This window comes from Hemiscyllium ocellatum, chromosome 13 (genome assembly GCF_020745735.1).
Source record: "Hemiscyllium ocellatum isolate sHemOce1 chromosome 13, sHemOce1.pat.X.cur, whole genome shotgun sequence".
NCBI lineage: Eukaryota > Metazoa > Chordata > Chondrichthyes > Orectolobiformes > Hemiscylliidae > Hemiscyllium > Hemiscyllium ocellatum.
The window spans coordinates 81,990,079-82,006,286 of NC_083413.1; the positions used below are offsets into that span (position 1 = coordinate 81,990,079).

Below are 16,208 nucleotides of genomic sequence, written 5' to 3' on the forward strand. Positions count from 1 at the left end.
CAAGTTGCTCATTGTTTATTAGATTGGGTTTGCTTTCAGCACAAAGGTGGTCATTCTGAGCTGCTCTGTAAAACAGGAGTCATCTTATTTCAGTCTGATAGACCAGAGCTATTGAGCTGTGATACCTGTGGGTTTGGGGATAAGGGCTACCCTGAGAAAGTGACAGTGCAGAAGATGGTCAACCTTGAGCTGCTCCAGTAGCAGAGAAGACCTCGCCCCGTTCCTATGTTTCTGTGTAACTTCTAAAGCTCCACAAGCTGCATAAGTTATTGGCAGAGCCATGGCACTGTGTCAAAGTGGTCGTTTCCTTTTTATCTCTTTCCTCAGTGGTAGGATGCCCAATTATCTGCTGAGAGTGCTTTTTGTTTAGTATGATGGCAACAATGCAGTGCTTGGTGACCACTCCCCTGGGAGGCGCTGCAGTTTTATAGACAATAGGTGCAGGAGTAGGCCATTGTGCTCTTCGAGCCTGCACCACCATTCATTATGATCATGGCTGATCATCCTCAATCAGTATCCTGTTTCTCCCTTATCTCCATAACCCTAGATTCCACTATCCTTGAGAGCTCAATCCAACTCTTTCTTAAACGAATCCAGAGACTGGGCCTCCACTGCCTTCTTGGGCAGAGCATTCCACACACCTACCACTCTCTGGGTGAAGAAGTTTCTCCTCATCTCTGCCCTAAATGGCCTACCCCTTATTTTTAAGCTGTATTCTCTGGTTCGGGACTCACCCATCTTACCTTCACACACATTCTGTTTTTTTACCCTTGGAGCAAAGTGGTGAACTTCTGACATCCATTTGGACCATGTCATGAATTCTCCTTCCAAAACCACCAGGTCTCCAGGTGGGTCTTGAACCACAAGACCCCCATGGCTTGGAGTGAGACCCTAACCTGAACACTCTCTCCTCATGGAGTAGAGAAAGGTGGAATTAAAATGATTGCAGCTGCCTACTCCTTCGAGCCCTGCTGCTACTGTGCAGTGTCCTGATGGAAATCTCCAAGATTGAACAGGCAAGTGGATCTCCCACAGGAAGACAGTGGGATCCTCCTTGGTCATTGGGTCCTGATCTACAGTGATTGTTTTAACTCACCTGGCCAAACTTGGCAAAAGGGAGGTTGTAGACAAGGCGAGGTCCTGTAATTAAAGGTATTTTACATTCCCTTATGGGTCAGGAGAGAAGGGAGAGTACTTCACGTGGAAGCCTTTATCCACTATTGACCTAAGCACCCTTATTGGAGCCACGCTAATCCAGACAATAGGAGGATATTCCTGATTTGTGCCTTTTGAACAGGCTTTGAGGAGGTGAGTTACTCACTACAGACTTCCTAGCATCTCCTCTGCTCTTGTAATCCTTGGTTGGTCCAGTTCAATTTATGATCTCCAGGATGTTGAATGATAGAACATTCCACAATGGTTCTGGAATCAAGACAAATATGAGCGTGAGCTGATTGTTTTCCAGATCCTGCTGCGTCTGGGCAGGTTCTGCTTGTCTTTATATTACAGTGATATTAACCACAGCATTCTTCCTTTGGGTTAGGCATGTGCTGTTGCTAGTTGAGAGGTTGCCATTGAGATCAGTTTTACGAGGCCTGCTTGATTCTGCACTTGATCAAATGCTGCTTTGATTTCTGGCGCAGTCATTCTTATCACCTCTGTGATGTTTGACTCTTACATCCATGTTTGGACTAGGAGTCTAACCTTGTGTTGGTGAGCAGGTTATTGGTCAGTAAGTACCACTTGATGACAAAAGCATTCAACCTTAATAATTTCTATCTGTGAAGATTTTCCACTTGTATATCTTTAATCATCTAAGGAATGCATAGGCTGAGGGGAGGTTAAGGACCCTGGCTGGTTTCACAAAGTGGAAAATGCCATACACGCATTGTTAGCTATGGCTCAGTCTTCAATTTTCTGAGACTCTCTGTTTCCACTGGCATTCTATACCCATTGTTATATTTTATTGACCACTTTCTGTGTCAAGCATGTAAGCACTGTTCACTGTGTTTAAATGGTTGCCTCTTCTTTCCAGTTCAATTGAAAGCAGCCATGGGACTTAGGTAGCTGAGAGAAGAGAAGTGTAGCGCAGATAGATGAGCCGATTTCTGTAATTTAGCATTTGAGTACACATGATTTTAATAAAACAAGTATTGAACACGTGCACAAAATATGGTGATGACTACAGTTCCCTGTTGCAGAACCAGCTCTCGGGTTACTTGCTGAGGAAGTTCAAGAACAGCAGTGGGTGGCAAAAACTTTGGGTTGTCTTCACCAACTTCTGCCTCTTCTTCTACAAGACACACCAGGTACGGATCCTGACTGTGGTAAAGTTGTGATTTAGCCTGGATCATCTTGTATCTTTGGATGTACTATAAGTAATCAGCATTGTCTGTAAGCCTGAAATTATAATGTTGATAGTTACATAATCTTAGGCATACTGTTAGAATACGTAGAGGTTTTGAAAGCATTTCTGAGGCGCATCAGTAGATGAGCATTAATGGGAGACACAGGTAGAAGTACGTGTGCAGTTTAGACAGACAAAGCCTGAGCAGTGACAATAGCAATGGGCGGCACGGTGGCACAGTGGTTAGCACTGCTACCTCACAGCGCCAGAAACCCGGGTTCAATTCCTGCCTCAGGTAACTGACTGTGTGGAGTTTGCACATTCTCCCCATGTCTGCGTGGGTTTCCTCTGGGTGCTCTGGTTTCCTCCCACATTCCAAAAATGTGCAGGTTAGGTGAATTGGCCATTCACCTAGTGTTAGGTGAATGGGTTAATGTAGGGGAATGGGTCTGGGTGGGTTGCGCTTCAGCGGGTCGGTGTGGACTTGTTGGGCCGAAGGGCCTGTTTCCACACTGTAAGTAAGTAATCTAATTCCCAAGATTAAATAACATACTTCCCCATTTAGGTTGCATGTGGCCACTTGGAGAAGTGTAACTGTTGCGCTCTTGGGAAACAAACCAATGTGGGTCATCATTCACCTTCATGATAAGATGGGCAAAGGGGGAAAACGAGGGGTGAGAATGCTTAGCTCTGACATTGATAGTACAAATTCTAGAACTGACTCCCATAAGATTCTCATCAGTGGATACGAAATGTTTTGATACAAATCAAGTTCAGATAATGAAAAAGGATGAGGTGTAATTATAATATTTAATTGAACCATTGCTGGTTATTACATCTGGTGAAAATAGTGGAATACTAGATTGAGGAAACTGAGTTATGGAGACCATCAGAAAAATCTTGGAGATCTCAACTTTTGGAAAAGGCAGCTTGATGGCAGGGATAGTCAATAAACTGCATTGTAAAATGAATCCCATACAATAATTAAACCTAAAGCACAGATTCAATTTGCCAAAGTCTATTCTAAGACAATGTGTGTCTTCACATAGAATTTTGAAAAATTGGAACAATTTTCTGTCTTGAATAGTTAAGGCAAAACCCATTCAAAAACAATTTGATGTTGTGATGTTCCTTATTGGTGGGTGAACAAATATCAATCCTAATGTCTGTTCAGTTTTGATCTTAAGTGTATCGCTGATATCTTTTTGGTGACACAGTAAATAGGGTAAACCAGAACAGAAAGTTGCAAAGGTCCTACATTGATAGATTGAGTGGGCTTCATCCCTAATGTGTGATTCTGTGAGGGGTGAGTTCTGAATAAGGAGGAAGAACCCTAACATTAGAACTGGGTGATTCAGGGCACGACCTTGTGCAGAGAGCATTGGAAATCTGGAACTCTTCTTCTGCAGAACTGCTGAACCATCTGCAGTAGTTACTGATATTGTTAGAGTTTTGTTAAACGAGGGCATGAAAACAGGAACCAAAGAGGGGAGACGGAGTTTGACAAACACATCTGCCATGATGCAATTAAATGCTGGAAGAAGCACAAAGGTCTACCTCTGTTCTCTGTCCAATCTGATAGTTTTGTAACTGAATAAACAAGATTGATTTACAAGTAATCATTCAAAAACGCAAGCAATAATGGTAAGTTGTTTGAGTAGGTCCACATAATGCAATGGTTTTTAACTACTTTAATTAATAAGAGTATTAACAAGATAAGTGGTCAGTTGAGTTGCTTTTCAAAGGCATAAAGCAAAGTTTGAGCATTGCCTTCTGGCTTACTGATTACATGGTAAAATGATGCATAAAGATATTATTTGTTGTTTCCAGGATGACTACCCCCTTGCCAGTCTTCCTCTGTTAGGCTATGTTGCAAGCATACCCACAGACAATGACCGCATCCACAAAGATTATGTCTTCAAACTACAGTTCAAATCACACGTCTACTTCTTCAGAGCGGAGAGTGAATACACATTTGAAAGGTAAGATTCCAAATTCATATCTCGCTGAGTGGAGTAAGACTGAACTCCCACCCTCCGGTATTTCAGTAATTAGTAGAGATTATAATTGACGTATCATGTTCTGACCCCACTCATTTTGTTGCAAACCTATTCTATCCAAATCTAAACGTGCTATTTGAGATCTCCAGATATTTTATAAAAGATGCCCAACTACTTCATGTAAATCAGTGTGTTATATATATTTAGATTTATTGCAGGTATGTTATTGTGGTGTCTGAAACTTTCATTGATACCTTGATTCACTGTAATTCACTCCATTAATAAAGTTTCATCCCATTGGTTCGTAAATGAGTATTCTTCACATTATAGTTTTTTTTAAATTGAAGCCCTCTCCCCAACTCTATTAGATTTGTCTGGATTGTGACATATAGAATTGTAGTCCAGTGCAGTATCTGACAGACTAACTCCATTTTCTACTGGTCAAAAGAACTGGACCAACAACTCATGACAGAGCCATGGAATTCAGAGGTTACAAGAAGCCAAAATTAGAGTGGTGGAGAGATTTGTGTGTTGAGAGGCTGGAGGAAACTACATAGATTGGAAAGGTGAGATCAGTGAAACGTTTGAATGTGAGAATAATTAATTAAGTCAGAGAGGTTGACAGACTGGGAACTGCTGTATAGATAAGCAAGTACAGTTGTGCTAGGTGATTGGGATTGGTGAGTTAGGAAATGGACAGTCTGTTATTACTCACCCTACTCAGAATAACTGAAATTGTGAAATGGGCCAGAGCAGGTCTTGCTTTTGAGTAAAGATCAACAGACTTTGGGATTCTCCTGAATGGAATTGAGATAGAGCAGTGTGCAAATTCTTTACCTGTGTGGGTGCATGTCACAAGTCGTCCGTCGATAAGGCAGCAATGTTAAGAAAAGTTTTGTTGAAAACAGAAATGTTGCTGAAACGTTTTGCTTCACACTGATCAGGGACAAGCACAATGATAAATTTAAATTAATCACAGCAATTTGTATTACAGGAGAAAAGGACTGTTCAATTTGGTGAAAAATTGACAGATTGGCTGAGGCTTTGCCATGGAGAAAGCAACAAGGTCTATTCCCAGCCTTCTGGCTCAGTAAATACAAGTACCAAATCAGTAAGAATGAAATATAAACATAAGGCAGACTGATTTTTTTGAGGGCTGGATTATTGTTGTGTAGGGTGTGGGATGGTGTCAGGGTACATGTGGGTCATAAATAGAGTGCTTCAGTGACTCCCAGCAGCCCAGACATCACCTCCAAACCCTGGAGGTATTACAGTTCTGCCTCTGGCTCATTGCTGCACTCTTCATTTTCCCTTTCAACAGGTGGATGGAAGTTATAAAGAGTGCAACCAGTTCTCCAGGACGGATGGTCCATCTCAGCCAGAAGGATGGTTGATTGGGCTGAAATATTTGAAGTGCCATCACCTGTAACCTGGAAATCTCTGTGCTGACATTCATATCTGGACAACCTTGGATTGGAGGTCATTTACAATGCAACACCATCTGGGAAGGAAGTGGACCGACTCATCTCAGCCACTCAGCATTAGGAACAGACCTGGTCACCTTTCAAAGGAATACACTACTCGCATGGTGGTGGAAGAATGGGTTCCCGGGGGGGAGCTAGGTTGGGTCCGGGTTGATCATTTAATGTCTGCTTTTCAAATTCCATTCCTGCTATTTAACGGTTTATTGTTGTTTTGTCGAGGGAATTCTCATCCAGCATTTGCAATCTACCAAAGGAGTTTCTTCCTATTTAATAAATAACTTTAGAACCAATGAGTCTGGTTTATAGTGATTTTAGAACCTAATTACAGGGGTCCTTAATTTATGAACGTCTGACTTACACACGTCATCTCGCACAGGAGTGTAATTTTAAACATTTCCTGTACTCTATACTCTCCTGCAATATACAGACTCCAGAATGAAACCTATTGCAACCTGGACACTGCCTGTTCTTTGGAGATTATTTGATCACTTTAACAGTGCTGTACTGTATAACATGTTGTATTGCAGATGTGGTGTTAAATCAAGGGCCTGTCTGCCCTCTCAGATGGGCTTAAAAGATCCCATAACTGATGAAAAGCCGAGAGTGTTCTTTGGTGTCCTGGTCAATTTTGATCCACCACTAAAGATCACCTGAACAGATTATCTGGTCATTAAAGCAGTGCTGTGAGTGAGAATTTGCTGGGTGCAACTAGCTGCTGTGTTTTCCATATTATAATAATGATTACCCTTCAAAAAATACCTCATTGGCTCATGGGTGCTTTGGCATGACCTCAGTCGTCATAGTTACTAAGGAAATGCATGGTTATATTCATGGATATATCCTAGCACCAATCCAGCAATCCCTCTTGTTACCACAGCAATCTCTACCACTGCAAAAGCCCAGGATTTCTGATGATTGTGAACGTTAATCCACCAACTTGGTCTTGAAACCCAGGGATTCCCATTGCAGGAGTGAGTTGTAATATTGCCCCATTTTGTATTGCCAACTTTATGGTCAATTGATGTACAGCAGAGTTCATTGATTCAAGTGCAGTTATCCCTTCCTGTCCACTTCAGGCATCCTTCCTGTCGATCTGTTCAGTTCATCTCTTGGAACTGGTGTGTGTGTGTGTTAATATAATGTTCTCCCCTGTCTGGATCAGCAGATAGTGCTGTTCTATTAGACTGGTGCTCAAGCTGCCACCATTGCACACAGATCTGGTGAAATAATAGTATCATTCATCACTGATCATTTTTTTGATTTTGCTCAGAACAATGCTTAACTTTCCTAGTTACTTGCTGCACTTGTGTACTAACTTTTTGTGATTCATACATTAACCTACCCAGATCCTTCTGCATTGTAGAGCTCTGAAATCTTCTTACCATTGAGATAAAATGCTTGTTTTTGTATTTTTTTCTGCCCACAGGAGAAAAAGTACACTTTTTCTCACATTATATTCCATTTGCCAGATCGTTATCAACCATATTTAATCTATCTACATGTTATTTGTAACCCTTTTCTGGCTACTTTACAGCGTATTTTCCTACTCATCTGTGTCATCAGCAAATTTAGAAACTATTTCTTCAATCCCTTCATCCAAATAATTTCCATAAATTGTACACATCTGAAATCTGAGTGCAAGCCACTCATTACAACCTTCCAACCTGCAAGCGATCCATTTATGTCTACTCTGCTTGCTGTTAGCCTGGCAACCTTCTCTCCATGCCAATATTCTAACCCCTATACAATAAGCCTTTATTTTCTGTCGTAATCTTTGTTGTGTCTCTTCATCAAATGTCTCCTGGAAATCTCTTCCCCCTTTACCCTCGCTTTTTCCTCAAAAAACATCTGGATGTCACTTGTATCATCCACAGTGAATGCTGATACCAAATAGCTGTTCAATTCATCTGTCATATCTTAATTTTTAGACTCACTTTCAATAGGTCCAGTGTTCACTTCTTAACTCTTATATGTATAATTTATTATAGAAAATCTTACTGTTTGTGTTCCTGGTGAGCTTTCCTTATTCTTCCCAACTTATTTTGTCATTCTTTGTTATTTTTTATATTATGTGCAATCTTCTGACCTGCCATTGTCCTTGCACATGCTATTGTACTGTGCTATCTTTAAACTTCCTAGTTAACCATAAATGGTGGATACATCCATTGGAACTTTCATTATTCATTGGAATTTATTTATTCTGACTATAGTGAAATATCCCCATAACAGATTTATCTGTCAATTATTTATTGATTTGTAATTAACATATTTTCCTAATCAACCTGTTCACAGATTTTATTGCACGTCTCTGGAGCTTGGGTGGGACATGAATGTGGGCCTCTTGATCCAGGGATAGGGGCACTACCATTGCGTTACAAAGTAGCCCCTTATTTTACTTCTGTAACTTCTGTTTCTTTCCTCCTAGATTCACACTTGCATGCTCTTAGATCTTTTTCTCTCTTAGTCTGTTTATTCATTTTTGATTTTAATACCTGCTTGCACTGTAACTACTCTTTGATTCACCACACCCGATAAAATTTGATTCCTTGCCCCTCGATTTAGTTTAAAAGCCTATCGGCATTCTTAGTTATGAGACTTGTTGGAAAATTAGCCCAAGCATGGTTCAGGTGTAGACTGTCACAATAGTATAACCCCCACCTTTTCCCATCCTAATGACGCACAAGATAAAGGTCTTTGAGTCACACATTCATCTCTCTAATCTCAATTGTATAGAGTGGTTAGCACTGCAGCCTCACAGTGCCAGAGACCCAGGCAACTGTCTGTGTGGAGTTCACACATTCTCCCCGTGTCTGCATGGGTTTCCTCCCACAGTCCAAAGATGTGCAGGTCAGGTAAATTGGCCATGCTAAATTGCCCATAGTGTGAGGTGCATTAGTCAGAGGGAAATGGGTCTGGTGGGTTACTCTTCGGAGGGTCAGTATGGACTTGTTGGTCCAAAGGGCCTGTTTCCACACTGTAGGGAATCTAATCGTATCAATTTGCATCTAACTCAGGTAATAATCAAGAGATTTGCTTCTTAACTTACTGCCTAACTCCTCGTAGTGACTATGAGAACATCTTTCCTTGACCTGCCTGTGTTGTTGGTACATCTGTGGACCACACTGACTGGACCTTCTGCATCACAATATAATTTCCTTTCCTATATTGAACAGACGTCCTGAACCCTGGTACCAGGCCAGCAACATAAAGTTCTGGACAATTACTCTTTGCTTAGAGGACAGTGTGGATCTCCTTCTCTACATTGTTTCCTGCTGCCACCACTATATTCCCTAGTGCTCCCTACACCTGAGTACCTTCCTGTATTGTCCTGTGGTCAGTTTGCTCATCCACTCTACAGCCTTTCCTCTCAACCAAACAAGCATAGAATGTAGAACATTACATTGCAGTACAGGCTCTCCGGCCCTCGATGCTGCGCTGACCTGTAAACCAATCTGAAGCCCGTCTAACCCACGCTATTCCATTTTCGTCCATATGTTTATCCAATGACCATTTAAATGCCCTTAAAGTTGGCGAGTCTACTACTGTTACAGGCAGTGCATTCCACGCTCCTACTACTCTGAGTAAAGAAACTACCTCTGACATCTATTCTATATCTATCAACCCTCAGTTTAAAGCTATGTCCCCTCATGCTTGCCACCGCCATCCGAGGAAAAAGGCTCTCACTGTCCATCCTATCTAACCCTCTGATTATTTTATATGTCTAAATTAAGTCACCTCTGAGCCTTCCTCTCTCCAACGAAAACAGCCCCAAGTCCCTCAGCCTTTCCTCCTAAGACCTTCCCTCCATACCAGGCAACATCCTAGTAAATCTCTTCTGAACCCTTTCCAAAGCTTCCACATCCTTCATATAATGTGGTGACCAGAACTGTACGCAATACTCCAAATGTGGCTGCACTAGAGTTTTAGAATAGATTAGATTCCCTACAGTGTCGATACAGGCCCTTCGGCCCAACCAGTCCACACCAACCCTCCGAAGAGTAACCCACCCAGACCCATTTCCAAGTAACTAACGCACCTAACACTATGGGCAATTTAACATGGGCTTTTGCCTGAAACGTCGATTTTACTGCTCCTCGGATGCTGCCTGAATTGCTTTGCTTTTCCAGCACCACTCTACTCCAGAATCTGGTTTCCAGCATCTGCAGTCATTGTTTTTACGCAATTTAACGTGGCCAATTCACCTGACCTGCACATCTTTGGACTGTGGGAGGAAACCAGAGCACCCAGAGGAAACCCACGCAGACACAGGGAGAATGTGCAAACTCCACACAGACAGTTGCCCGAGGCTGGAATAGAACCTGGGACCCTGGTGCTGTGAGGCAGCAGTGCTAGCCACCGTGCCACCCAGTTTTGTAGAGCTGCAGCATGATTTCATGGTTCTGAAACTCAATTCCTCTACCAATAAAAGGTTAACACACAGTATGCCTTCTTAACAACGCTGTCAGCATTGGTGGCATCTTCATGGGTCTGTGTACCTGGACACTGAGACCTCTGTGCTCATCTGTACTACCAAGAATCTTTTTTTTTATTACTTACAGTGTGGAAACAGGCCCTTCGGCCCAACAAGTCCACACCACCGTTCGAAGCACAACCCACCCATACCCCTACCTTTACCCCTTACCTAACGCTACGGGCAATTTAGCATAGCCAATTCACCTGACCTGCACATCTTTGGACTATGGGAGGAAACCGGAGCACCCGGAGGAAAGCCACGCAGACATGGGAAGAACGTGCAAACTCCACACAGTCAGTCGCCTGAGGCGGGAATTGAACCCGGGTCTCTAGCGCTGTAAGGCAGCAGTGCTAACCACCGTGCCGCCCACAAAGACTTACCATTAGCCTGATACATCATTATTCCAGTTACTCCTTCCAAAGTGAATCACCTCGCACATTTCCACATTAAATGCCATTTACCACCTCTCAGCCCAGCTTTGCAGCTTGCTATGTCTCTCTGTAATCTTCAACATCCTTCATCTCTATCCACAACTCTACCGACCTTATTCACAAATTTACTAATCCATTATAAAAATGACAAACAACAGTGGACCCAAAACAGATCCTTGCGGTACCCCACTAGTAACTAATCTACAGGATGAATATTTCCACTCTCTGTTTTCTTTAAGTGAGCCAGTTTCTGATCCAAACCGCTAAATCACCCTCAATCCCATGCCTCAGTATTTTGTGCTGCAAATGTGTTGCTGGTCAAAGCACAGCAGGTTAGGCAGCATCTCAGGAATAGAGAATTCGACGTTTCGAGCATAAGCCCTTCATCAGGAATAAGAGAGAGAGAGCCAAGCCGGCTGAGATAAAAGGTAGGGAGGAGGGACTAGGGGGAGGGGCGATGGAGGTGGGATAGGTGGAAGGAGGTCAAGGTGAACGAGTCTGTTTGAGAACGTGGCTGAAGAGCTTCTGTGCAGAGGAGATGACCTGGGGGGTGCAGTGAGAGAGGGACTCACTGAAATCCTTGTAGAGGGAGGAAGAGAGCTTCTTCAAGGAAGGCATCCTTGTAAGAGGATTCGCAGTAGGTTAAAATCTTCGAGTAAAAAATGAGGTCTGCAGATGCTGGAGATCACAGCTGCAAATGTGTTGCTGGTCAAAGCACAGCAGGTTAGGCAGCATCTCAGGAATAGAGAATTCGACGTTTCGAGCATAAGCCCTTCATCAGGAATAAGAGAGAGAGAGCCAAGCCGGCTGAGATAAAAGGTAGGGAGGAGGGACTAGGGGGAGGGGCGATGGAGGTGGGATAGGTGGAAGGAGGTCAAGGTGAACGAGTCTGTTTGAGAACGTGGCTGAAGAGCTTCTGTGCAGAGGAGATGACCTGGGGGGTGCAGTGAGAGAGGGACTCACTGAAATCCTTGTAGAGGGAGGAAGAGAGCTTCTTCAAGGAAGGCATCCTTGTAAGAGGATTCGCAGTAGGTTAAAATCTTCGAGTTAAAAATGAGGTCTGCAGATGCTGGAGATCACAGCTGCAAATGTGTTGCTGGTCAAAGCACAGCAGGTTAGGCAGCATCTCAGGAATAGAGAATTCGACGTTTCGAGCATAAGCCCTTCATCAGGAATAAGAGAGAGAGAGCCAAGCCGGCTGAGATAAAAGGTAGGGAGGAGGGACTAGGGGGAGGGGCGATGGAGGTGGGATAGGTGGAAGGAGGTCAAGGTGAACGAGTCTGTTTGAGAACGTGGCTGAAGAGCTTCTGTGCAGAGGAGATGACCTGGGGGGTGCAGTGAGAGAGGGACTCACTGAAATCCTTGTAGAGGGAGGAAGAGAGCTTCTTCAAGGAAGGCATCCTTGTAAGAGGATTCGCAGTAGGTTAAAATCTTCGAGTAAAAAATGAGGTCTGCAGATGCTGGAGATCACAGCTGCAAATGTGTTGCTGGTCAAAGCACAGCAGGTTAGGCAGCATCTCAGGAATAGAGAATTCGACGTTTCGAGCATAAGCCCTTCATCAGGAATAAGAGAGAGAGAGCCAAGCCGGCTGAGATAAAAGGTAGGGAGGAGGGACTAGGGGGAGGGGCGATGGAGGTGGGATAGGTGGAAGGAGGTCAAGGTGAACGAGTCTGTTTGAGAACGTGGCTGAAGAGCTTCTGTGCAGAGGAGATGACCTGGGGGGTGCAGTGAGAGAGGGACTCACTGAAATCCTTGTAGAGGGAGGAAGAGAGCTTCTTCAAGGAAGGCATCCTTGTAAGAGGATTCGCAGTAGGTTAAAATCTTCGAGTAAAAAATGAGGTCTGCAGATGCTGGAGATCACAGCTGCAAATGTGTTGCTGGTCAAAGCACAGCAGGTTAGGCAGCATCTCAGGAATAGAGAATTCGACGTTTCGAGCATAAGCCCTTCATCAGGAATAAGAGAGAGAGAGCCAAGCCGGCTGAGATAAAAGGTAGGGAGGAGGGACTAGGGGGAGGGGCGATGGAGGTGGGATAGGTGGAAGGAGGTCAAGGTGAACGAGTCTGTTTGAGAACGTGGCTGAAGAGCTTCTGTGCAGAGGAGATGACCTGGGGGGTGCAGTGAGAGAGGGACTCACTGAAATCCTTGTAGAGGGAGGAAGAGAGCTTCTTCAAGGAAGGCATCCTTGTAAGAGGATTCGCAGTAGGTTAAAATCTTCGAGTAAAAAATGAGGTCTGCAGATGCTGGAGATCACAGCTGCAAATGTGTTGCTGGTCAAAGCACAGCAGGTTAGGCAGCATCTCAGGAATAGAGAATTCGACGTTTCGAGCATAAGCCCTTCATCAGGAATAAGAGAGAGAGAGCCAAGCCGGCTGAGATAAAAGGTAGGGAGGAGGGACTAGGGGGAGGGGCGATGGAGGTGGGATAGGTGGAAGGAGGTCAAGGTGAACGAGTCTGTTTGAGAACGTGGCTGAAGAGCTTCTGTGCAGAGGAGATGACCTGGGGGGTGCAGTGAGAGAGGGACTCACTGAAATCCTTGTAGAGGGAGGAAGAGAGCTTCTTCAAGGAAGGCATCCTTGTAAGAGGATTCGCAGTAGGTTAAAATCTTCGAGTAAAAAATGAGGTCTGCAGATGCTGGAGATCACAGCTGCAAATGTGTTGCTGGTCAAAGCACAGCAGGTTAGGCAGCATCTCAGGAATAGAGAATTCGACGTTTCGAGCATAAGCCCTTAATCAGGAATAAGAGAGAGAGAGCCAAGCCGGCTGAGATAAAAGGTAGGGAGGAGGGACTAGGGGGAGGGGCGATGGAGGTGGGATAGGTGGAAGGAGGTCAAGGTGAACGAGTCTGTTTGAGAACGTGGCTGAAGAGCTTCTGTGCAGAGGAGATGACCTGGGGGGTGCAGTGAGAGAGGGACTCACTGAAATCCTTGTAGAGGGAGGAAGAGAGCTTCTTCAAGGAAGGCATCCTTGTAAGAGGATTCGCAGTAGGTTAAAATCTTCGAGTAAAAAATGAGGTCTGCAGATGCTGGAGATCACAGCTGCAAATGTGTTGCTGGTCAAAGCACAGCAGGTTAGGCAGCATCTCAGGAATAGAGAATTCGACGTTTCGAGCATAAGCCCTTCATCAGGAATAAGAGAGAGAGAGCCAAGCCGGCTGAGATAAAAGGTAGGGAGGAGGGACTAGGGGGAGGGGCGATGGAGGTGGGATAGGTGGAAGGAGGTCAAGGTGAACGAGTCTGTTTGAGAACGTGGCTGAAGAGCTTCTGTGCAGAGGAGATGACCTGGGGGGTGCAGTGAGAGAGGGACTCACTGAAATAGCCGACTGTGCAAAAGCAGAAATCACCTCCAACTTGTTGGACAGTTGCAAAGGCGGAACCTCCTGCACTGCTGTTCTCCCTTTACTTGTCTCATTCACAGTCACGTCCTCCTTTCCCTGACCAGTGACCAAATCAGACGACTCAATTCCAGGTAACTTTTCCCCTTGTTAATTTGGTGCAGTCTGTATAGCTTGGCTGCTTAGTGTCGACATAGATTGCACTGGCATCTAGGAGTTCCCACATCCTGCAGCTGTGACACGTCACCTGTCTTGTCATTCTTGATGTGGTTTAATTAACTACTTTATTTAATTATTTATTTTCCATTTGTATTTAAGCTTCCCACTAATTCCTATTCTACTTTAAACCTTAAGAATAAAATAGGTTTAATCACTTGCTAAATACGGATCAAACATTCTTCCCCTGTTGTAGAGTAGGAACCAATTCCTACAGAGTGAGAGAGGAGCCTCTTCCCTTCCTCACTTAACATGTTTTCCAAATTGCTTCTTGTACTCGCTCAGTGATCTGTCTACAAGGGCACTAAAATCTCTTTTCTCAATTTCTCTTCCAATTTCAAAACAATTCTGCATTTCTACTTCCCCAGCAAAGTGGACAGCTCCAACGTTCTCCATTTGCAACTTTCATGCTCACTTATTTCGTCTTACTAAAGGCTTTTGCAGCCTCTCTGTCATTGCACCTTGCATTCCTGCAATAATAGTGTATTACCCCTGTATCCCCTTACATGTCATGTTAATACAGCTGAGGTAGGAGCACCTATACTTGCAGTGGCTGCAGGTTACTGCCTGGTGCCTTGTAAAAATGTTTTTTCCTCCTGTACTCTGTTAATCAATCCTCAGTCCATGCTAACATATTAACCCCAATCCCATAAGTCATGTATCTCTTAGTGTAAGCTTGGACAAGGTCCCTATGGTAGGATGGAAGGCTGACAATTCTGGTTGGCTGTGATGCAACACTGACCTGTCAACCAGTCTCTCATTGAAGACATTTGCACTTTGTGCCAAAGTGAGTGTGGAGATGTGGTCAGGGCAGGGAAGGGCAGAATGTCAGGTTCAGTGACAGATAAACAGTTTGTTCGCCAAAGTGAAACAGCAGTTTATGCTCATTTGGGATAAAGATAGTTCCAAAAGGATAAGTGTGTTTGAGGTGTCTGCAACTGAAAGTATCATCGAGGGTAAAATCATCAATGTCTTTTTATAAAAATACCAGGATGTGCACATGAACTGTAATAACCTACAGGATTATGGATTGAAATGTGGAGAGTGGGTTTTTTAGGCTGTTTAGCTTGGCCTGCAAGGATGGGCTAAATTCCTGTTTGATTTTCTATGATTGTTGACGGATCCTAACCCTCTCCTAGTTCCTTCATGCTCACTACTTAACATTTAATTCTCTGATTCGTGAATGATCACTGAAGGAACGACAAGGTGATCTGAATTACTTTAAGCTCCTCACTTTCCAATAAGCTGGTCTCTGCTGAAAGCCAATCCAGGCATCTGAAGTTTATGAAATCCAGGATAAGAGTACATTCCTTGTTTATTTCATGGGGCCATTGTTCATTTGTCTTGTAGTTGGAGAGTCTGAAAAATACTGTGTTGGTGCAGGTCAGTTGCCTCACCATAGTTTAGCTGCACAGTCAAAGATGCCATCTTTGAGGCCTTAGCTGTACACTCAGGCTGATGTAAAAATCCCATAGCTCTGCTCCCAAGCAGAACTCCCCAACATCCTCGCTAATCTTCATCTCTCAGCCAAAATACACAATTTTAACTGGTGATGACTGCATTTCTCTTTGTGGGATTTTCCTTGCGTCAAATTAGATGTCACATTCCCTACAAACAGCACTGGCTGTTCTCCAAAAGTACTCCATTGGCTGGAAAGTACTTTGACAGGCCATGGAAGCTGCTAAATGAATGTAATTGAGCCTTTTCTTTGGGCACTTTGTTTTACTTGGCCCCTAATCCACTGTTGCATCAGAGACTAAGGGAAATGGCTCATTTCCTGTTTTTGTATTTATTCATCACAGGATGTTCAGTACCGATGCAGCCTTATGAAGCCTCAGTTCTTAACCCCCGAGAAAATTGCCCCACAGATTTGACTTTTGCTGTTATAAGCTTAACTGAATCTGAATGACAGAAATACTCAGC

At 43.8% G+C, this 16,208-nt stretch overlaps 1 protein-coding gene across 2 annotated transcripts in view; it reads left to right on the forward strand.

The window, feature by feature from the left end:
- Positions 1-6,121, forward strand: part of farp2 (FERM, RhoGEF and pleckstrin domain protein 2) — a 193,049-nt gene extending 186,928 nt beyond the window's left edge. For both annotated transcript variants that reach the window (XM_060835025.1, XM_060835026.1), the window contains exons 25-27: positions 2,202-2,309; positions 4,178-4,329; positions 5,669-6,121. In XM_060835025.1, coding sequence (XP_060691008.1) covers positions 2,202-2,309; positions 4,178-4,329; positions 5,669-5,741 — 333 coding nt within the window. In that variant the 3' untranslated portion in view covers positions 5,742-6,121. The remainder of the gene's footprint in view (positions 1-2,201; positions 2,310-4,177; positions 4,330-5,668) is intronic.
- The last annotated feature ends 10,087 nt before the right edge of the window (positions 6,122-16,208 follow it).